The 22,881-nt window shown below is 48.9% G+C and overlaps 1 protein-coding gene and 1 non-coding gene across 2 annotated transcripts; both read left to right on the forward strand.

Moving 5' to 3' along the window:
- The first annotated feature begins 945 nt into the window (after nucleotides 1-945).
- On the forward strand, nucleotides 946-21,272 carry CCDC198 (coiled-coil domain containing 198). The gene is made up of 6 exons (XM_077918204.1): nucleotides 946-1,667; nucleotides 4,631-4,713; nucleotides 14,533-14,619; nucleotides 15,915-16,004; nucleotides 17,456-17,618; nucleotides 19,516-21,272. The coding sequence occupies exons 1-6, from the start codon at nucleotides 1,442-1,444 to the stop codon at nucleotides 19,761-19,763; spliced, it is 897 nt and encodes a 298-aa protein (XP_077774330.1). The 5' UTR covers nucleotides 946-1,441; the 3' UTR covers nucleotides 19,764-21,272.
- Nucleotides 14,065-14,167, forward strand: LOC114585815 (U6 spliceosomal RNA). The gene has a single exon (XR_003703996.2). It is a non-coding gene; the product is annotated as a U6 spliceosomal RNA (small nuclear RNA).
- Nucleotides 21,273-22,881: the final 1,609 nt, after the last annotated feature.

The following is a 22,881-nucleotide window of genomic DNA, read 5'->3' on the forward strand; positions in this document are numbered from 1 at the left end:
TCTAGGGATGTTGTACTTGACTGCTCTGTGATTTTTACACCCCACAAAACTGTCTTAGGGACTCCACTCTGGATTTGTGTAGGGTTTACTCCTTAGATTTTTCTTCTCCCAAATGTATTGTGATGGCCTGGGACTGGGGCTCGGAGCCAGAGGAGTCTCAGTCCGCACTGGATCCTTTGCCTCAGGCGGCATCTGAACCGAGTCTGGTGCCTGATTCTGAAGAGCCCCAGTCTGCACAGGTTCCCCTGCAAAAAGCACCAACTGGGCTGAGTCAGGGGCCTGAGCCTGCCCTGGCTCCAGATGCAGGAATTATCTCATTGCCTTCAGCTGGGCAATCACGTACAGCTGCTCCACTACCAGTTGGGTGAGGAGAGGCTGAGGCGGCCTCTGGGTCTAGTAACCCAACCAACATCTCCCTAGCTGCAGAGACTCAGGTCTGAGAGAAGGAGAGACCTGAGTACTCGGAGGAGGAGTGCTCGCCTTCGGGTGAGACAGGGAGGTGAGTAACTGGGGGATCAGGACCGGCCGTTACCCCGTCAGAGATAAAAGGCTGCCAGACCCCACCCCAGGTTGCGGGAGCAACATTGCCGCTTGCTGGAACCTGCCTGTGTCTGACCTAGCCCGGTTTCCTGCCTTGGCCCTGTTGGGCTGACTCCTCGCGGAATCCTTGGATTCGGGACTGGACCTGGACCGTGTGGCTCAGGTTAACCCCTGGGCCCAGCACACATATCCCGCAAGCTAGCAGAGGTTTAGGATCAGAGTCTTCCTTCTCCTGGATGGTCTCCCTTCCCAGGTGGACTAGCCCCACCTGCCCCTCACTTCCCTCTACAGTATGTGCAGAAACCACCTTCTTGACCATTGGACCCACTCTTGGTCTCGTCTCCTCAATCCACTGGAATGCTCCAGGCTGGCTTAATGTTCAGTCCCCGTGAGACGGCTCATTCTTTCATAACAGGAAGTTCCCAGACCAGGTCAATGTTTAACTGGACTTACCAAAGTGTGGAGATGGGAAGAGTCTGTGAGGGAGTTGCCATGGGAATGGGTGCACTTTTGGCTCTCCCGTGCGTCAGGGAGCGTCCTGAGGGGAAAATTCCACTGGGAGACCATCGGTAGGTTGCGTTAGAAATCCAGTTTCATCTCAAAAGGTGTTCGGTCGAACGAGTGGCTCTGAAAACCTGTCATTTTTTTCCGTTCTTGGGCTTCACCCTTCCTGGCGGACATTGAACTCTGCGTTTTGAACCCGTCTTCAGCTTGAAACCTGGAAATGTCACCCCACTGCACGGAGGAATTCTCAGTCTGCGGGTTTCGTCCTTTTGGATCTTGCCCCCATTTTGACGACTCCACGCTTATGGACCTGGGGAATGGAATGTAGGGCATTTTTGGGAGTTGGGGCCCTTGGCTGTTACTTCTTTTCCAGAGCGACACACCGCTGTCTGGAAAGATGGGCTCGAATTCCTCAAAGGCCCGTCGGAAGGTGACTAAAGTAGCCCCCATGCCCATGAAAGAGGACTGGCCGCAGGTCCCTGGAAAGGTGGCCGTCTACACGTTCCAGAGCCCTCAGAGGGAGACAAGTCAAAACACATTTGCCTCTTGGGTGGAAAGGAATCCAGCATCAGACAGGCACCTTCCGCCCCTGAGAGAAATGGGACAAGGGGCATATCCCACAGGTAATTCTTCGTTTCTTTTTAGGGTGTAATGAAATGGATAGAGGTGTCATTTTTATTGTGCCTTCCTGATGATGATGAGTGATATCATTTTTTGTTGTTGTTGTTGTTTAGTCGTTTAGTCGTGTCCGACTCTTTGTGACCCCCTGGACCAGAGCACGCCAGGCACTCCTGTATTCCACTGCCTCCCGCAGTTTGGTCAAACTCATGCAGGTAGCTTCGAGAACACTGTCCCACCATCTCGTCCTCTGTCGTCCCCTTCTCCTTGTGCCCTCCCTCTTTCCCAACACCAGGGTCTTTTCCAGGGAGTCTTCTCTTCTCATGAGGTGGCCAGAGTATTGGAGCCTCAGCTTCAGGATCTGTCCTTCCAGTGAGCACTCAGGGCTGATTTCCTTCAGAATGGATAGGTCTGATCTTCTTGCAGTCCATGGGACTCTCCAGAGTCTCCTCCAGCACCATAATTCAAAAGCATACCCTCCAATATTTCTCCAATGAGAATAGGGACATCCCATTCCATAATGATAATTTTACTGTTTATATATCCCACACATCTGACTGGGTTACCCCAGCCAGTCTGGGCAGCTTCCAAAATATATATAAAACACAATAAAACATTAAGCATTTTTAAAAAAACTTTCCCTATTCAGGATTGCCTTCAGATGGCTCTGGGGTAAGATAACTCCATCCCCTCCAACATTTCTCCAATGAAAATAGTGGCAACCTAAGGAAAAGGGGGCATTCCGGGATCAAATCAGAAATCGGGGTGGCTTCTCTAAATCAGGGATGTCCCTGGAAAATAGGGACACTTGGAGGGTCTGGGATATTTTTTCTAGAAAAAGAGGCACCAGAATTCACCATTAACACCTTCCTCTTAGCATGGCAATGGCACCCACCTGGGAGGTGCCAGAACTGAGTTCTGGATGAAAACAAGTCCTGATGTTGATAGTTGTTATATATCCCTTTCCCCAGACCTGGACTCAAGGCGGGTTGTGCAAATCTTGCGTGGAGCACCATGGATGTCTCTCTCCCCGACCCCCCCCCCCCGATGATCTCATGGTAGAGGCTGCCTTGCGCACGTGAAAGGGATTGTTACCCCCCCCCCCGGAAGAAGACGTGGCGGTGAATACAAATGAGTCCTGGGCATTTGGCAAACGACCCAGAGCGCTTTATGACAGCAAGTGCGCTCACATAAAAACACCTGGCAGAAAGATATAAGCAGATTCTGTCGGGTACTATGAAAATGTTTCCTTCTCTCTTTTTTGCACAGCCGTTTTAACTTCCTCATTATGCCAGAGTAGCAAATCTGTGAAGCTACTGGGGGGGGGGGGCTCTCCTGTGCTTTTCCTCCGTCCCCTCAGTTAAAAAGAAAAAGGAAAGTGAAATGGATCTTCTGTGTGTGTGTGAGAGAGAGCTCTGTTCCGCACACAAGGGGATCCGCATCTTCTAGAGCAAATTGACTGTTTGGGGTTGCCAGTTTCCCCAGAAAGCACTCTCCCTCTCCAAGTTCTAATTTCTGGGCGTTATGAATAATTTGCAAATTAGACGCCGTCCTTATTAAGTCGTGCAAAGATCCTACAGGTGGCATAAAACGAAGCAAAAAAACAAAAAACCAAGCCAATTTATAAAAGCAAAGACAAACTGCCAAAAGGGTCAGGACGATGGTGGTGGTGGATCATAGAACTGTAGAGACGGAAGGGACCCAAGGGTCATCTAGTCCAACCCCCTGCAATGCAGGAGGCACGGCCTCCCATGTCCCCTCCGCCATGCTTTTCAACATCTACATGCAGCCGCTGGGAGAGATCATCAGGGGGTATGCAGATGATACCCAGCTCTACCACTCTTTCAAATCAGAACCAGTGAAGGCGGTGAAGGTCCTGTGTGAGTGTCTGGAGGTGGTTGGAGGATGGATGGTGGCTAACAGATTGAGGTTAAATCCTGACAAGACAGAAGTACTGTTTTGGGGGGATAGGAGGTGTGCAGGTGTGGAGGACTCCCTGGTCCTGAATGGGGTAACTGTGCCCCTGAAGGACCAGGTGCGCAGCCTGGGAGTCATTTTGGACTCACAGCTGTCCATGGAGGCACAGGTCAATTCTGTGTCCAGGGCAGTTGTTTACCAGCTCCATCTGGTATGCAGGCTAAGACCCTCCCTGCCCGCAGACTGTCTCTCCAGAGTGGTTCATGCTCTAGTTATCTCCCGCTTGGACTACTGCAATGCGCTCTATGTGGGGCTACCTTTGAAGGTGACCCGGAAACTGCAACTAATCCAGAATGCGGCAGCTAGACTGGTGACTGGGAGCGGCCGCCGAGACCACATAACACCGGTCTTGAAAGATCTACATTGGCTCTCAGTACGTTTCCGAGCACAATTCAAAGTGTTGGTGCTGACCTTTAAAGCCCTTAAACAGCTTCGGTCCAGTATATCTGAAGGAACATCTCCACCCCTATCGTTTTGCCCGGACACTGAGGTCCAGCGCCGAGGGCCTTCTGGCGTTTCCCTCACTGCAAGAAGCCAAGTTACAGGGAACCAGGCAGAGGGCCTTCTCGGTGGTGGCGCCCGCCCTGTGGAACGCCCTCCCTTCAGATGTCAAAGAGAACAACAACTATCTGACTTTTAGAAGACATCTGAAGGCAGCCCTGTTTAGGGAAGCTTTTAATGTTTAACAGACCACTGTATTTTAATACTTTGTTGGGGAGACCCAGCCAGATGGGTGGGATATAAATAATAAATTATTATTATTATTATTTTAAAAATTGTAAAAATTATATGTTGATGCAAACACAGGATGGGCAGCCCCCCCGATGCCTTTAGCTTCTGCAGCGAAATGTTGAAGGATATTGAGTAGTTGGGTTCCTCAGCCCTCGCTTCAGGAAAAAAGCATGTTAAAAATATTATTATTTATTTATTCAAATGCCTTTCGCAGAAACTCCCGTGACAAAGATGCTCCCTTTTCCTCCCTCTTTCTTAGTGCTGAGGTCCGTTCCACTAGACCTGAAGATGGAAGCGGGAGGACAAAGCATCATTAAGCAGCACCCTCCCCGAAGACCCCAGGTAAGAGGGGGCAGAGCAGGCCAGGGACGTCAGGGGCGGGTGCCAGGAACAGGTCAGCAATAACTCACACAGCGCCTGTGACATTAACTCTTTATTCAAAGAAACAAACAGCTCAGGAGGCCAGGCCTACGAAGCACAGCAACTCATCCCGGTAGATCTTGCCTCATGAGGCAGTTGTGGGGCCTTCCCACAGTATACCTGAAGGAGAGTCTCCACCCCCATCGTTCGGCCCGAACACTGAGGTCCAACGCCGAGGGCCTTCTGGCGGTTCCCTCACTGCGAGATGTGAGGTTGCAGGGAACCAAGCGAAGGGCCTTCTTGGTAGTGGCACCCGCCCTGTGGAACGCCCTCCCATCAGATGTCAAGGAAATAAACAACTACATGACATTTAGAAGACATCTGAAGGCAGCCCTGTTTAGGGAAGCTTTTAATGACTGATGTTTTAATGTATTTTTAATCTTTGTTGGAAGCCGCCCAGAGTGGCTGGGGAAACCCAGCCAGATGGGCGGGATATAAGTAATAATAATAATAATAATAATAATAATAATAATAATAATAATAATAATTATAGCTGTCTCTCACCTGGTGCTTCTTATTCTTCCTGCTGTTCCTCTTCCAATATTTCCCAGCTTCTGCCCTCTGCAACCTCTGAACTATGCCCTTCTGCAAACCACTGTTCTAAATCTATAATGTCCTCCTGTTCTGGGGAAGGTTCAGAAAAATCGGGGCAGTCCCCACCATTCTTCCTCAGTCCAGCCCCTGACACCTGCCTCTGAGTCTGGACTGCTCTCTGCCACAGACTCATCCTGCTCACTCAGTCCTGTTACCCCTTCAGCTGCTGACACCTCCTCCTCCCAGTCTCCTCCCTCTTCTCCCTCTGACCACTCACTGTTGTCCCATCACCACTCCCTAGGCTCTGAGCCTTCTTCCCTTGGGGGTTCCCCAGCAGGTCCCCCCCCCACTCCTCAGCATCCATCTAGTCCATGACTAGTGAGGAGGGGTGGAACTGGCTGAACGTGGCCCAAGCCTCTTGGCTTGGGATGTAGGAAGGCATCATTCTCCTTTCTACCCTGTATCTGTCAAGCGCCCCGCTGTTTCCGTTCTGCTGCAGTTCACCTTCCGCCAAACCCCACTCAATTCATCTCACTTCCCGCTGTGGCGAATTTACATAACTTGTGCAATATTGTTGTTGTTGTTTAGTGGTTTAGTGGTGTCCGACTCTTTGTGACCCCATGGACCAGAGCCCGCCAGGCACTCCTGTCTTCCACTGCCTCCCGCAATTTAGTCAAACTCATGTCCGTAGCTTCCAGAACACTGTCCCACCATCTCGTCCTCTGTCGTCCCCTTCTCCTTGTGCCCTCCATCTTTCCCAGCATCAGGGTCTTTTCCAGGGAGTCTTCTCTTCTCATGAGGTGGCCAAAGTATTGGAGCCTCAGCTTCACGATCTGTCCTTCCAGTGAGCACTCAGGGCTGATTTCTTTCAGAATGGATAGGTTTGATCTTCTTGCCGTCCATGGGACTCTCAAGAGTCTCCTCCAGCACCATAATTCAAAAGAATCAATTATTCGGCGATCAGCCTTCTTTATGGTCCAACTCTCACTTCCATACATCACTACTGGGAAAACTATAGCTGTATACGTCTATTAATTAGAAGCCGCCGATGGGCTTCTCCTCGATGAATTTGCCGAATCCTCTTTCAAAGCCTAGAAGGAAATGTGACTCTCATGCTTTCAAGTTCCCTGGCATGCTATCCAGTTTAGCGCTCGCTCCGAAGTTAATTTGGTGACATGGTTAGCGCAGCAGCTAATGGGAAGCTTTCGTGATGACAGGTCCCCCGAAGGCAATAATTGCACCATCGGTCCCTTAAAACGGCCGTTGCGCAGTTGAGATTGAAATTCACAGGCCCGCGTCCCGGCAAACGTCCCTCAAAGCCAAATCGAATGACGCGGAAGCCTGTGGGAATCTTCTCCCTGGAGAGATCCCCGTTACCGTTCTTTGACTTGACAAGATCCCTTTGAAGGGCTGCCTCTCTTTCGCTCCTTTGCCTTTTCTTCCAGGCAGCGTCATCCCTTTTCATGTGAGATCCCACCAGATGCTTTTAGCTGGCTTGCTGATTCCTTTCGCTCGGCCTACTTCCTCGGGCTTTGAAAGTCTCAGCGGTGAGAAGGCTGAAAGAAGACTGCAAAAGGCATTCTCAGGAGGACTTCTGGCCCTGAATCCCACGCAGATTCCCCACAGCTGTGTGTGAGGATCTCTGGTGCAGTCTGGAGCAGAATCCAGTGACGTAGCGTGGGGGTGCAGGGGGGGCCGGCCGCACCGGGCGCAACATCTGGGGGGGCGCTCGCCGCCTCCGGAGTCGCCGAAGAGCCTCGGGCGCAGGCTGTAGCAGAGCCCCATGTCTCGCGGAACCAACGAGCTGGCAGCGGTTCTCAGCGCTCGCCGTGGTCCCCGTGCGTCAGGGCCGCAGAGGGTGCACCAGGCAGCCCCTCCTCACAGCCCCGCCGCTGCCGCTGCTGCTGCAGCTGCTGGGCCATGTTGCATTTTCCTCGCCTCTCTGCCCTCCTCCTCCTCCTGGCAAGCGGCGTCGTTTGGGCGGCAGCGCCAGCGGCAACTCGCCTCAGATCACCTGACATGGACCCGCCGCCGTGGCTTTGTTGTTGTTGTTTAGTCGTTTAGTCGTGTCCGCCTCTTCGTGACCCCCTGGACCAGAGCACGCCAGGCACCTCTGTCCTCCACTACCTCCCGCAGTTTGGTCAAACTCATGCTGGTAACCTCGAAAACACTATCCCACCATCTCGTCCTCTGTCGCCCCCTTCTCCTTGTGCCCTCCATCTTTCCCAGCATCAGTGTCTTCTCCAGGGAGTCTTCTCTTCTCATGAGGTGGCCAAAGTATTGGAGCCTCAGCTTCAGGATCTGTCCTTCCAGTGAGCACTCAGGGCTGATTTCCTAAAGCAGGCAGTACATTAAACTAACAGGGCGGGGGGGGGGGGGGAATGTCTGACTCAGTTTCATTTTTTAAAGTTTGCTTTGTAACAGAAGAAAATCTGTAATGGAAAGTAACAAACATGTACACTTTGTGTCTTCATTTTCAATCTGTGGTCTTTTTCACAGTTCGTTCAGTATGAGGCACTGTTGTCATAGACATCATGTAGTTGGAGGAAAAGGGAGGGGAGAGAGATGGGGGTAACGTTCTTTGGTTCTACTGCATAGTGTTAGCATCATGTGGGTAGGTCCTATAGTACTTTTAAACAGTGTTTTGCTGCAATACCATTTACCTATGTCCGTATCAAAGCCAAGTAGCTTGTCAATGTAAGTGAACTGGAAGGCAGTCCAAAAAACCTCAAGGGCAAGATCTTTGTCCTGGCAGCAGATGTGACAGACTTTGCTTTCCTTTCTTCTCCCTGCCAGCCCCTCGAGCATCCCACCCCAAACTGCTCCAGAGGGTCTTCCAACTCTGCCTGCCAAGCAGATCTTGGAGACACCTGGGAAGTGGGTATCTGCACATGGGAGGTCCTGTTTGCATAGGCAGAAGTATGTTGTGCAAGTGTTGTTGTTGTTTAGTCGTGTCTGACTCTTCGTGACCCCCTGGACCAGAGCACACCAAGCACTCCTGTCTTCCACTGCCTCCCGCAGTTTGGTCAAACTCATGTTCGTAGCCTCGAGAACACTGTCCCACCATCTCATCCTCTGTCGTCCCCTTCTCCTTGTGCCCTCCATCTTTCCCAGCATCAGTGTCTTCTCCAGGGAGTCTTCTCTTCTCATGAGGTGGCCAAAGTACTGGAGCCTCAGCTTCACGATCTGTCCTTCCAGTGAGCACTCAGGGCTGATTTCCTTCAGAATGGATGCGTTTGATCTTCTTGCAGCCCATGGGACTCTCAAGAGTCTCCTCCAGCACCATAATTCAAAAGCATCAATTCTTCGGCGATCAGCCTTCTTTATGGTCCAGCTCTCACTTCCATACATCACTACCGCCGTGGCTACCTTACCGTAAATACCCCAGCCCAGGCAGCAGCAAGAAGAAGCTGGCAGCGGTGGCAGGTTAGGGGTTAGGGGGCGCAAATTACTTGCCTTGCCCCGGGTTAGGGGGCGCAAATTACTTGCCTTGCCCCGGGTGCTGACAACCCACGCTACGCCGCTGGCAGAATCGAAGCCCTTCTTATTCACACACACGGACCAAGCAGCTAGAAAGTTATATCATCACCAGCACCGTCCATTTTAAATGCCACCCATCTGACTGGGTTGGCCAGCCACTCTGGGCGGCTGCCAGAAAGAACATTAAAAGCACAGGGATAAATGTTTGAGACCCTAGCGATACAAACCAATTGGCCAAAGCAAAACCAAAGTAGGGTGGGGTTTTTTTCAGCTGGGAAAGTTACAGAGGAAGTGAGTGTGGGATTCTCCAGGGCTCCTCCCTGCAGAGGGTTAACTCTTTTTTTTATATAATAAATTTTATTAAATTTTCCACCGTGATAACACAAACCACAAAGCAAGATGATACACAAAAACAGGGGGGGGGGAGAAGAAAGGGGGGGGGACAATAAACAGATAAACAATAACAACAAACTTAATTCTTCACAAATCCAACCTTTTAACCATCTTGGTTGACTTTCTCAAATCGCTCCCTTCTGAGTTTCCTTGTAATTAAACGTAACAGCTTTCCAATATCATTATTAAACTAAAACAATTTCCAATTATAGTCCATCTTACTCACTTTTCTTAACATTCTAAATCCCATTTATTTAATTATGACTTAATTTAATCCTAGGCCGATTTGTTTCTTTCAAGTAATTTCTAATTTTTTATATTACAGTATTCAAATAGTCCTTGAATTTCCTCCAGGTCTCTTGAAACTCCTCTTCTTTCTGGTCGCGGATTCTTCCAGTCAGGTCAGCTAGCTCCGAAAAGTCCATCATCTTCATCTGCCAATCTTCCACTGTTGGTAGTTCTTGTGTTTTCCAATTTTTAGCAAGTAATATTCGGGCAGCCGTTGTGCCATACAAAAATAATTTAACATCTTTCTTGGGCAATTCTAAACCTGTTATTCCAAGAAGAAAGGCCTCTGGGTTCACTCTTTATTGTAACTGATCACATTTACAGCTCCGGAAATCACTTCTGCACAGGTGCGGTTTTCGGAGTCTGGGCATGCGCAGAAGCAATTTCCAGTGCCACGGGCATGCGCAGACACAATTGCCGGTGTCACGCTGCACCAGCCCAGCCCACGGAGGATTTCCGTGGGAGTGATCTGGCCCATGCCCGGTAATAATAATAATAATAATAATAATAATAATAATAATAATAATAATAAATTTTATTTATATCCTGCCCTCCCCAGCTGAAGCCGGGCTCAGGGCGGCTAACAACAATCAAATAATCCAACATTCTAAAAACATCTCATTCTAAAAATTAATTAAAATCAAATTGATGGCAACCATTAAGCAAAATTCTGTGCAGATTGCCAGAGGAGGGAGTCAGGCTGCGCCCTGACCAAAGTGTTAGAGGACATTCGGCACAGAAACATGTGTGTATACCTTTAAGAAGTTTCTGGGATTAATTGGCTGCAGGTGACCGTTGCTATAAAGGAAAAAAGCTGAGTTTTGTTGTCTGCCTGCAGGAATAATATCCACCAGAGTTTGTGTTTATTTGCTTAGTAATAAAGTCTTCGTTTTAGTTTGGGTTTTTACACCTATGTCTCCTGGAGTCACTCTGTCCTCTGCCACCGGCTGGAAATCCCCCTCCAACACAAAGGCCTGGTGGAACAGCTCTGTCTTGCAGGCCCTGCGGAAAGATGTCAAGTCCCGCAGGGCCCTAGTCTCTTGTGACAGAGCGTTCCACCAGATTGGAGCCGCAGCCGAGAAAGCCCTGGCTCTAGTTGAGGCCAGCCTAGCCTCTCTGAGGCCTGGGACCTTCAAGATGTTTTTATTTGCAGACCGTAAGTTCCTCTGTGGGACATACCAGGAGAGGTGGTCCCGTAGGTATGAGGGTCCTAGGCCGTATAGGGCTTTAAAGGTTAAAACCAGCACCTTAAACCTGACCCTGTACTCCACTGGGAGCCAGTGCAGCTGGTATAGTACCGGATGAATGTGATCTTGCAGCGAAGACCCCGTAAGGAGTCTCACCGCGGCATTCTGCACCCGCTGGAGTTTCTGGGTCAGTCTCAAGGGCAGCCCCACGTAGAGCGAGTTACAATAATCCAGTCTGGAGGTGACCGTCGCGTGGATCACAGTGGCTAGGTCAGGGCGAGAGAGATAAGGAGCCGACTGCTTAATACAGTGGAGATGAAAAAATGCCGCCTTTGTTAAAGCTGTAATCTGCGCCTCCATAGAGAGGGAGGTATCGAAGATTACACCCAAACTCTTAACGGACGGTGCTGGCACTAATTGCACCCCCGCAAGAGATGGGAGTTGCCCCCTCAATCCCGTATCGTCCCGTCCCAGCCAGAGGACCTCTGTCTTCGAAGGATTTAACTTCAACCGGCTCCCACGTAACCATCCAGCCACAGCTTCCAGACATCTGGTCAGTGTGTCTGCGGCCGAGTCAGGATGGCCATCCATCAACAGATAGAGTTGGGTAAGCCTTGCCAACCTCTGGTCTAGCCCTTTTATGTTTTTGCGTATGCCTAAAAAGAAGGGTTGCAGCTAAGCGGCAGAGCAGCTGCTTTGCATTCAGGAGGTGCTGGGTTCAATTCCTGCCATCTCCAGGTAGGGCTGAGAGAGACCCTTGCCAGGAACCCTGGAGTGCCACTGCCCATCAGTGCAGTGCAGCTTCCGATGTTCTTATGTGTACGGAAAAGTTATGATTTGTGAAGAGCGTTCCTGCTGAATTGAGCAGCTGGCAGATTTTCCTCCCAGGGTTCCTGGGCAAAATGGTTTGAAGAGGAGTTAGCTTTGCAGTGTTAGGTGCTGCCACCTAGTGTCCACACTCAGAAGGCAGTTTCTGCAGAGGAACAGATGGGGCTCGTCCAACTGGGAAGGAAAACTCTGATCCTAAACCTCCATGGGCTTGCAAAGTACCGTATTTTTCGCTCCATAAGATGCACCTGACCATAAGACGCACCTAATTTTTAGAGGAGGAAAACAAGAAAAAGATATATTCTGAACGAAACAGTGGATGTATGATTTTTGTGGTTCATGCTGTGGCCACAGACATGTGATTTGACGGTGAATTTAGCAGAGACATCACCTTGCCAACAAAGGTCCGTATACCATACTTTTCGCACCATAGGACACACCGGACAATAGGACGCACCTTGTTTTAGAGGGGGGAGAACAAGAAAAAAAAATTCTCCCCCTATCTGCCCAGCGTCCCTTCAGCGAAGCGGCAGGAGGCGCTGCACAGAGAGGGGGAGAATTTTCCCCCTCTTGTTTTCCCCCTCTAAAACAAGGTGCCATTCAGTCGCCTTCGGGTGGCTACCTTGGAGGCCTGGAGAGCGAGAGGGGTCAGTGCGCACAGACCCCTCTCGCTGTCCAGGCTTCAGGCTCCTTTCGACCTGCTCTTTGGGGCTGGCGGGGGGGAGCCCACCACCAGCCCCAAAGAGCAGGTCAGGGAGCAGCAGAAAGCTTCTATGGCTTCTTTAGCCCCGCGCACGCTCTCCCAGCTGGAGAGGTGGCGCACGGCTAAAGAGGCTCCTGCCATAGCCGCGTGTCACCTCTCCAGCCGGGAGAGGGTCACGGGGCTATGGTGTCTTCGCCCCATAGGACGCACACACATTTCCCCTTCATTTTTGAAGGGGAAAAAGTGCGTCCTATAGAGCGAAAAATACGGTAGTTAAAGCCATGGTTTTCCCAGTAGTGATGTATGGAAATGAGAGCTGGATCATAAAGAAGGCTGATCGCCGAAGAACGGATGCTTTTGAATTCTGGTGCTGGAGGAGACTCTTGAGAGTCCCATGGACTGCAAGAAGATCCAACCTCTCCATTCTGAAGGAAATCAGCCCTGAGTGGTCACTGGAAGGACAGATCCTGAAGCTGAGGCTCCAAGACTTTGGCCACCTCATGAGAAGAGAAGACTCCCTGGAAAAGACCCTGATGTTGGGAAAGATGGAGGGCACAAGGAGAAGGGGACGACAGAGGACGAGATGGTTGGACAGTGTTCTCGAAGCTACCAGCATGAGTTTGACCAAACTGCGGGAGGCAGTGGAAGACAGGAGTGCCTGGCGTGCTCTGGTCCATGGGATCACGAAGAGTCGGACATGACTAAATGACTAAACAACAACAACAACAAATGCATAAATCCTGAGGATCCATGTGGATCTGTGCTTTGTAACCACGTTTCTGCGCCATTGTGGCCCCACACAACAGTGGGTGCGTGATTTTTTTGGTGCAGGCTATAGCCGTGGACATGCTATGTGATCTGATGGTAAATTTGGGATGACTTTGGGATGACCCAATGTAAAAATCCTGAGGATCCATGGGCTTTTACCTCCCCCTTCCCAGGCAGCCTCCACTAGCATCCCTTATCTCACTTCCGATCCCACTGATTAGCTGTTTCCTTTCAACACTGCATACAAATATTGAAAAGCACTCCTCTCCTGAAAGATACCTGCTCTGGCGGGCGCCTGAGGTCTCAGGAGCTCAGAAGGGCTCCAGAAAGGTCTTGCCACCTCTCACCACCCTCCATTCTGGGTCCCGTCCCCCGGCCACCTCAGAGCCATTTCAGAGCTGGGAAAAGCAAAGATGCTTTTCTGAAGAGGGATCTGGTTGAAACAACCTGAGAGCAGAATTTGCCACGTTTGGGAGACAGTGACACCTGACAGGGTCCTGCTTCCCTTCAACATACAGAACCAACACATAAAACAACACTGATTAAGAAGGGAGTTCTAGTTGTCTCGTTTGTTTATTATTTATTTATTTATTTATTTATTTATTTGTAGGTACATACATACATAAATACAGTAATAACACCAAATTAAATCCACAACTAACATCTAAAAATTAATTAATTAATTAATTATTAATACCCCCGCCCATCTGGCTGGGTTTCCCCAGCCACTCTGGGCAGCTACCAACAGAATTTTAAAAACACAATAAAATATCAGACATTAAAAACTTCCCTAAACAGGGCTGCCTTCAGATGTCTTCTAAACATCAGATAGTTGTTTATTTCCTTCACATCTGATGGGAGGGTGTTCCACAGGGCAGGTGCCACCACCGAGAAGGCCCTCTGCCTGGTTCCCTGTAGCTTTGCTTCTCACAGTGAGGGAACCACCAGAAGGCCCTCGGAGGTGGACCTCAGTGTCAGGGCAGGACAATAGGGGTGGAGGTGCTCCTTCAGGTCTACTGGGCCGAGGCCATTTAGGGCTTTCAAGGTCAGCACCAATACTTTGAATTGTGCTCGGAAACGTACTGGGAGCCAATGCTTCAGCAGTACATATACTAAAATTGGAACAATACAGAGAAGATTAGCATGGCTCCTAGTAAGGGAGCCAGTGTGGTGTAGTGATTAAGAGTGATAGTCTCGTAATCTGGTGAACTGGGTTCGCTTCCTCGCTCCTCCACATGCAGCTGCTGGCTGACCTTGGGCCAGTCACACTTCTCTGAAGTCTCTCAGCCTCACTCATGTCACAGAGTGTTTGTTGTGGGGGAGGAAGGGAAAGGAGAATGTTAGCTGCTTTGAGACTCCTTAGGGTAGTGATAAATCGGGATATCAAATCCAAACTCTTCTTCTTCTTTCAAGACCAGTGTTATGTGGTCTCAGCGGCCGCTATTTCATTTATATGCTGATTGGTTGCAAACAAAACAAAACAAAACAAAACAAAAACCCTCAAATATCTCAAAGTGAAACAGTTTTGAACAGTCCAACTCTCTCTTCTCGGCTTTGCAGAAGTTGGAGCCTTTCATTCTTGCAAAGGACATCCCTGCAGACAAGTTCTTAAGCCTGCCATGTGGAGGAGCAACATACAGAGCAAAGGTTGGTAGAAGTTCGTGAAGGAAGGAAGGAAGGAAGGAAGGAAGGAAGGAAGGAAGGAAGGAAGGAGGGAAACGTTTATGCCGTAAGTACAGGGTAATCTTAGTGTCCAACCGCATGCTGCAGTTAGCAGTTTTTAAGGAGGTGCGGTTAACATTCTGGCCATGGAAGAACCGTATCAAACCCATGCACTGCTCTGCTTCGCCAAGAATTCCCATCATCCCTGCCCATTGGCCATGCTGCCCAGGGGTGCTGGGAGTCCAGCAACACCTGGAAGGCTAGATGTTCCCTTTTCCAGATAGACCAGGGTTTCCCAAACTTGGGTCTCCAGCTGTTTTTGGAGCACAGCTCCCATCATCCCTAGGTAGCAGGACCAGTGGTCAGGGATGATGGGGATTGTAGTCCAAAAACAGCTGGAGACCCAAGTTTGAGACAGAGAATGGTCTTCCCATCCAATAGGGCTGTTTGATTTCCGTTTCGTCTTCTTAGGGAGGGGATTAAACTATCCTAATTTAGGCTAATGCTTCAATCTTTTTCAGTTTAATCATCGTCAACACATACTTCCTCCAGAGACATAATATGTAGAACTTTAGCGTGGGAATCTGCTTCCTATGTCCCATGGTTGAAAATACTCACTAGTTGGACCAGGTTTTGCTTCAGCAAACCAATTCCTATGCCCATTGCTTGCCCATTCCCAGGAAGAACTATGCTTATACTCACACTAGGGATGAATGGAGAATTTTTTGCATTTTAAAGCAAATTGGTCTCGTTTGCACCTCCTGGCCCTAAGTCACAGGCTGGAACATAACGATCCTTCGGTTTTTACATTTCTCTGAATTTTGCAATACATTTCTCACCCCCGAATACATTTAAAAGGTGTGCATTTTAGGATAAAACACATTTAGGAATGAATGTATTTGGAGATTAGATGCATGGATTTAAGTAAATGCACATGTAAGTATGAATTTAAATAAGAATTTCCTTGTGGGCTTTTTTTTAACAAAAAGAAAGATAAAAACCCACAGATTAATGCAGAAACCGGATGGATCAGATTTATGAATGTACACATGCAAACCTGCAACAGACCAGAAACAGAGTGATCCATCATCCTTATATCACCGCCTAAGAATCTTTGATTTTAGAGAGCATAAGAATAGAACACCAGTCGAGCGTGTTTTTTGCGTCAGCTACAAATACCCTTGTTCACCTTGCCCAACGAGTGATGGATAGGATTGTGATGGAATCATGAGTTTGTTTTGCGAAATATGGGTCTCCTCCCCCTCTTTTTCCCTTGGAAGGAGCAAGATAAAGGAGGGAAGACTGTTCTGCACCACGCTGGAAGACGGCAGTATCTACTGAAGATGAAGATGCTGGAACAGAGGAAAGAGGTAATGGCCATGGGATGCCCTTGGTGGATTCAAGAGGGAAACGTGGATAATTAAGTAAAATGATGGAACTTCCGTTTTGTGCATTAGAGAACACCACTGCAGGAGGGACTGTGATAAGAGATGGTATCTTTCTGAATGGATTCACTGCCATAACCATAGGCTTACGACATTCAGTTGTTTATCAGTTCCATTAATTGTAGAGAAGTAAATTCAATTAAACAGATTTTAATTGAATCGTTTTATTTGACCAATTTAAGGTTTTGTTTATAGCGCGACTGTATACAGGTCCAAATCAGAAGTGGATTTGGTGGGATTTACTCCCAGGTAACCTCCATAGGAGGGATGCGGGTGGCGCTGTGGGTTAAACCACAGAGCCTAGGACTTGCCGATCAGAAGGTCGGTGGTTCAAATCCCCGCGACGGGGTGAGCTCCCGTTGCTCGGTCCCTGCTCCTGCCAACCTAGCAGTTCGAAAGCACGTCAAAGTGCAAGTAGATAAATAGGTACCGCTCTGGCGGGAAGGTAAACGGCGTTTCCGTGCGCTGCTCTGGTTCACCAGAAGCGGCTTAGTCATGCTGGCCACATGACCCGGAAGCTGTACGCCGGCTCCCTCGGCCAATAAAGTGAGATGAGCGCCGCAACCCCAGAGTCGGTCACGACTGGACCTAATGGTCAGGGGTCCCTTTACCTTTTATACAGGTCCAGATCAGAAGTGGGTTTGGTGGGATTTACTCCCAGGTAACCTCCATAGGACTGCATCCTTAGGGCCAGATCCATTTACATAGTTGTGCTAGCGGCAGCCGATGCAACAACGTGTGCGAGTGTAATAGAGCTGTCTCCTCTCTCCTCCCCGCACTGCACCCCCCCAAAATCGGCTCCAGAAAGTTGAGATAACACCCAGAATAGCACACAGGGGGAAGGAGAGGGGTGATCGTTTCACCAGGCAAGCAGAAATCTTTGTGCCAATGAAGCACTACTTTGAATTCCACCCAAAGTCAAATAATCTACCAATTAAATGCACACGTGGGTTAAAACAGCATTGCAATCTGTTTTTAATTGCGACCTGTGTTCGTTGCGACTTGCCCCGAGACCTTAGGGTGAAGGGAATAAAATCAAAATAATAATTATTCTTATTCTTATTCTTTCTGAAGCAGGAAGCCTATTTTCTTTTCAAAACTGCAATAATGCTTGCAGTTCAAACACTGAGCCACCCTTTAGTTAGAGCGAGCGACCTGCTGCATTCTTTGGATGCAAAAACGAAGGTCAAATTTATTCCTCCTGAATTGGCGCGGCATCCCTCAAAGGATCATGGGAACTGTAGTTTGGGGAGGATTCCGATCGCAGCCCTCCGGCAGCTGCACTACAGCTCCCGGGTTCCCCTGGGGAGAGCGAAAGACTGCTAGACCTGTTTTAAGGCCCTTCTGTGCATATAACTAGCTATTTATTAACCCAGGCAGAACTGAAAAGATGCTTGCAGGAGGAGGCAAGACTTAACAAGCCAAAAGCGAGGGACCTCAGCATCAGCGAAACTCTTGGGTGTGTGCCGGGGAATAATAGCTCCGAAGATGAGGAGCTTCTTGCCCTGGAGCGTGACCAGACATTTGACGGAGACCACGGTAAGAGATACTGGGGAGCTGAGCAGGTTTTCCGGTTTAAGCAACCTTCTGTGGTTCACACTGCTGCAACTGCCCTATAATTAAGGCACCACTTCCCGGACGGATCACGTTCGCAACCCAAGCATCTACTGTAGTTTGGGGTAACAGTTTGTCAAAGAAGCATGCTCCAGATCCTTCCGATAGCTTGTTACTATGAGCCTGGCCGCTAGCCAAAGAGAACTCCTTAAGAGATTTAGAATCATAGAATCATAGAGTTGGAATAGACCACAAGGGCCATCGAGTCCAACCCCCTGCCAAGCAGGAAACACCATCAGAGCACTCCGGACATATGGTTGTCAAGCCTCTGCTTAAAGACCTCCAAAGAAGGAGACTCCACCACACTCCTTGGCAGCAAATTCCACTGTCGAACAGCTCTTACTGTCAGGAAGTTCTTCCTAATGTTTAGGGGGAATCTTCTTTCTTGTAGTTTGGATCCATTGCTCCGTGTCTGCTTCTCTGGAGCAGCAGAAAACAACCTTTCTCCCTCCTCCATATGACATCCTTTTATATATTTGAACATGGCTATCATATCACCCCTTAACCTCCTCTCCTCCAGGCTAAACATGCCCAGCTCCCTTAGCCGTTCCTCATAAGGCATCGTTTCCAGGCCTTTGACCATTTTGGTTGCCCTCCTCTGGACACGTTCCAGTTTGTCAGTGTCCTGTTAAGTTATTTGAACTGTTAAGTTAGCATCACCTCCCACAAAAAGACTGAGCCGTGCCAGATTTGGACATGTAAGGACGTTTCGTCCGGTAATTGCATTTACATATGCTGATCAGTCAGCAAGTCCCAGAGCTGCAAGATATATTGGCATTCAGGACAAATGCCCACAAGTCACCAAGTGCCATTTTGTGACTTTCCTGATTGCCATCGGGCGACAAGGCAGAAGGTGGGAAAATATTTTCCACTCCAGTGTCAGAAGTCCAGTCCCCGGCTTGATAACACAGTAAGCGTAGTTAATTAAAAAGGATGATTTATTGTCAAATCAGATAGCTCCAGATGACTTAACACGGCTGCCGCCATTATCAGTCAAGATGACCCTTCTGAAGACTGCCTCCCACATGACCAGAAGCAACTGAACTTTCGCTTCTTATGTCTTGTGTTTTACTTCCTATCTTGCAACCCTCCCATTCGCCTAGACCTCGGACTAAGGGGATCAGCTCCCACCTCTTCCCCATTCTCTGAGAGGCTGTCTCTTAACTCTTTCCTGCCTGTTTGTGCTTCCAGCAAGCATTGACTGCGTTCTAGCCTCTTCTCTGTTACTGTCTTATCAGCTTGCACGTCAAGGTCAGGAGGAGCCGGAGTATGCAGCTTTCCTCTGTCTGACTAACATCAAAGCAACATCTCTGATCTTGGCTATTTTCTGCAGCTAGCTGCAAACTTTCGCTTGGCGCTGGCTCATTCCTGACACCCGAGGACCACATTTGTTTCTAGGCATCCTTCCCAGGGTCATGCACCAGGGGTGGGTGGGGCCAGAGGCAAAAGGGGGCGGATCAATGGATGCAAATTTGTACTGAAGGCTAGTTTCTGCCCACACATCCAAACACCCCTGCTCTGGCTTCCACCGAGGCAAGGAAGAGGCATTCTCAGAGTTCCAGGACACTTTCCAAGCAAGCAAACACATTTCAGGTAGAAAACAACACCAGTGGGGCCTGGGGGCACTTCCAAGGGCCTGGTAGAGAGCCCTGGAGGGCCGCATTGAGCCCCCAATCTTGGGATTCCCCACTCTTCCTCTAGGCAAAACTACTGCAATCGATGAGCCACTCCAAGGTAGCCAAACCCATTACAGTGTTGTTATGAAGCTTCCTGTGGCGACCAGATACCCAGTGCAGTAGAGCTTCCTGTTTCTTTTTATTAGGTGATCGGTGGAGCGGAGAATTTCCAAAAGAGCTTGGACCTTCTGAACCCCACCAAGGACAGAGGGGTAAAGTGGAGACGTGGTTGCTAAAGCAGCAGGCAAGAAGGGAATCTTTCTGGGATGCATCAAGCACGGACTCCGAGAACTGGGAAGGCGACTTGGGGAAACCTCACCGGAGACCAGCCTTAGTGAGGACTAAGACGGAGAGAATCGCTCTGTTCGACGAGTTTTTTGATAGAGAGTTCTGAGCCAGAGAGTCCCCAGAAGGAAGGTCAGGTTGGCGAGGAAGACGGAGCGAGCCTTAAAGTCAACAAGGGAGATGTCATGGCGGCTAAGAGACCGACACCCTCCCATCTCACTTCTGCCACGGACTCGCAAGCTTCTCTCTTGCTCTGCAAAATGGGCGGTTTCAACAGCTTACCTTACAGGGTAGGTGTGTGAAGCATTGGGCATACTTGGAAGTGTTATATCAATGCTAAGTATTATTACAAAGCCCTCAATGGCTCGAGACCAAAGGACCTGCAGGAGTGACTATATCACCAGGGGAGGTCCTGTTCTTGATGCTTCCTGGTTGGCATTGACCCAATGACAGGGCCTTCTTTGTGGTGGTCTCTTTGTGGAATGCCTTCCCTGGTCAGGTGAGTCTCTCTCTCTCCCTCCCTCCCCGACTTTCAGGAGAAATTTAAAGGCATCCCTGTTTACCCAGGCATTGGAGGGCCAAGAGACCTTGAAATTAGGAGCTGTGAGGGAAATGTGATTGCTTTTCAATGTTGTTATATGTTCTCAACGGTTTAAAATGGTTTCTAAATGTTTTAAACATGTGTTTTATTTTAAACTGAATTGTTTTAACATTTGCTATGTTTGCCACCTTGGGCTCCTTTGGGCAGATGGGCGAGATACAAATTTAATAATAAAATAAAATTATAAAACCCTGGTTCAGCCATAGGCATGGCTTGGTCAATAACTAAACTAAGTTGCATGGGAACCACAGGTTTTGCTGCAGTGCTCTGCTGAGATAAGCACATTTAACAGCCTTTATTCCAGCTCAGCTGAGTATAGTCTGTTGTCGCAGCGACTCTCCACGATTTCTGGTGGAGACTTTTTCCCATCCCAGCTACCTGAGATAATTACCTGTTGAGTGGAGAGTTACCATTTTAGCAGAGCTGCTAAAAGCTACAGCAAGCTGTCAACCTAGCTGGTTTGGGGGTCACTCCTGGTTCTGGTGCAGTTCAAATAAACGAGCCCCTGCCTTCCTCGTTTTCTTCGATTCAGGCGGATGTCTAGGGCAGCTCGGAAGGGTCCTCGTGCAAATGTGCATGCGTGCAATGGTAGAGTCCTGGCTGGAAAGCTTAAATCCTGCCGCCACTACACTGGAGAGGGATTGAAGAAAAGGAATATGAATTGGCCCCACCCTGTAGCTTGACCAATTGTGGCTAGGAGCCAAGTAGCGTCATAGATCTGAAAAGAAAAAAGGTGTAGACTTGCACACACTGGCCAGCTTCCATTTTGACTTGAAATGTTCATGTTGGGCTTCTCTGAAGTATGTAAAGGCAAGAAGCAGGCAGGGGGAGCGCCGGCTCACAATGGCAGCCACCCGAGAGGTGCAAGAACTGCTCTCCGGCCCATTCCAGGCTGAAAAAAAGCACTGTAAATAACTATCGCTCGTTGAAAAGATGGCATCACTGGATCAAGCACTTTGGTTGAATGAAACGGAATCATTTTATGTGTGTTTTGGATAAATGTGCAATTAATTGTTACTGTTTTGAATTTTATGGTGCTATTTGTCATGTGACAAAGACACATGAGAGCAGAAGCAGCAAAGCAGGCTGCTGGGGCTGCGTAATCATTTGGGCCTACTAAAGTTAGTCAGGTTATGGGCCCAGCGTTCTATGGATGACGAATTGCTAAAGCTGGAGAATCAGGGTGTTGTTGGTGAGGTCCTCGAAGGGACTGAAGGTCCAGTGGTGAGGCTGCGTACCGAAGAAGCAGACCCGGTGCAGCAAGGAGCAGAAGCCATGTCAGCTCAGCAACCTGTGCAGTTTATTAATCTTGGCAAGACTGCCCAGATGGAACGTCTGAATGGTAAGAACTACCTGACTTGGGCTCTCAAGCTTGAAGTCTGGTTCTAAAATGTGATAGGCTTTGGCACTGTGTGGATACAGGTTTGAATCATGTTGTTTATGAAGAAGTTTGTTTTAACTCAGTAAAGCTTTTATTCTTTAAAACTCTGCATCATTAATTTACGCTGCGCGTCACTATTATCTTCCTTAGTGGGTTGTGCAAACTGCTGTTCTGGACCATGCTTTTTATAGGGCAGAGTAGGGGCACTGGGGTGAGTTTATGGAACCAGGGGAGCAGTGAATTGCAAAGGTTTGGGAACCACTGCTGTAATTCAGCTTTGTGATGTGACATACATCCTGTCTGTGCTTGCCACATGGTATTAATCACCGTATGATTCCCCACTCAAGTCCCCCTGTGTGCTGTTCCGGGGGATCTCCCGAGCCAATTTTCAGCGCCACCTAATCCAGAACATGGCAGCTAGACTGGTGACTGGGAGCGGCCGCCGAGACCATATAACACCGGTCTTGAAAGACCTACATTGGCTCCCAGGACGTTTCCGACCACAATTCAAAGTGCTGGTGCTGACCTTTAAAGCCCTAAATGGCCTCGGTCCAGTATATCTGAAGGAGCGTCTCCACACCCATCATTCTGCCCGGACACTGAGGTCCAGCACTGAGGGCCTTTTGGTGGTTCCCTCACTGCGAGAAGCCAAGTTACAGGGAATCAGGCAGAGGGCCTTCTTGGTAGTGGCACCAGCCCTGTGGAACGCCTTCCCACCAGATGTCAAAGAGAAAAACAACTACCAGACTTTTAGAAGACATCTGAAGGCAGCCCTGTTTAGGGAAGCTTTTAATGTTTGATGTATTATAGTATTTTAATTTTTTTTGGGGAAGCCGCCCAGAGTGGCTGGGGAAGCCCAGACAGATGGGCGGGGTATAAATAATAAATTATTATTATTATTGATGTTTTCATGATTTCCTGTTCTGTTTGCTTCACCCCCCAGGTTAGGGTTTTGGCACTCCTGGGTGAGGCTGGAGTGGGATGCCTCTCTATGTTTTGACCTGGCTCAAATAAAGGAAATGAATGGGATTTTCGAACAAAGGAATAAGCAGCTGTCCAAAAGTGAAAAACAGTATTTATTTCTGTATAAGGGATGGGGAGGGAACTGGCATGTGTTTTGAAAAGGAGAGAAAGAGGTCCGGCTTCATTTCAGTGAATCAATAAGTAAGTACCTGACATTTAACCTTGAAGGAATGTCTCCTTTCCTCGCAAGCCGTTTAAGTAACCCAACGCCAGGTGAAGAAA

The sequence above is a fragment of the Podarcis muralis genome, chromosome 1 (genome assembly GCF_964188315.1).
Source record: "Podarcis muralis chromosome 1, rPodMur119.hap1.1, whole genome shotgun sequence".
NCBI classification, from domain to species: Eukaryota; Metazoa; Chordata; class Lepidosauria; order Squamata; family Lacertidae; genus Podarcis; species Podarcis muralis.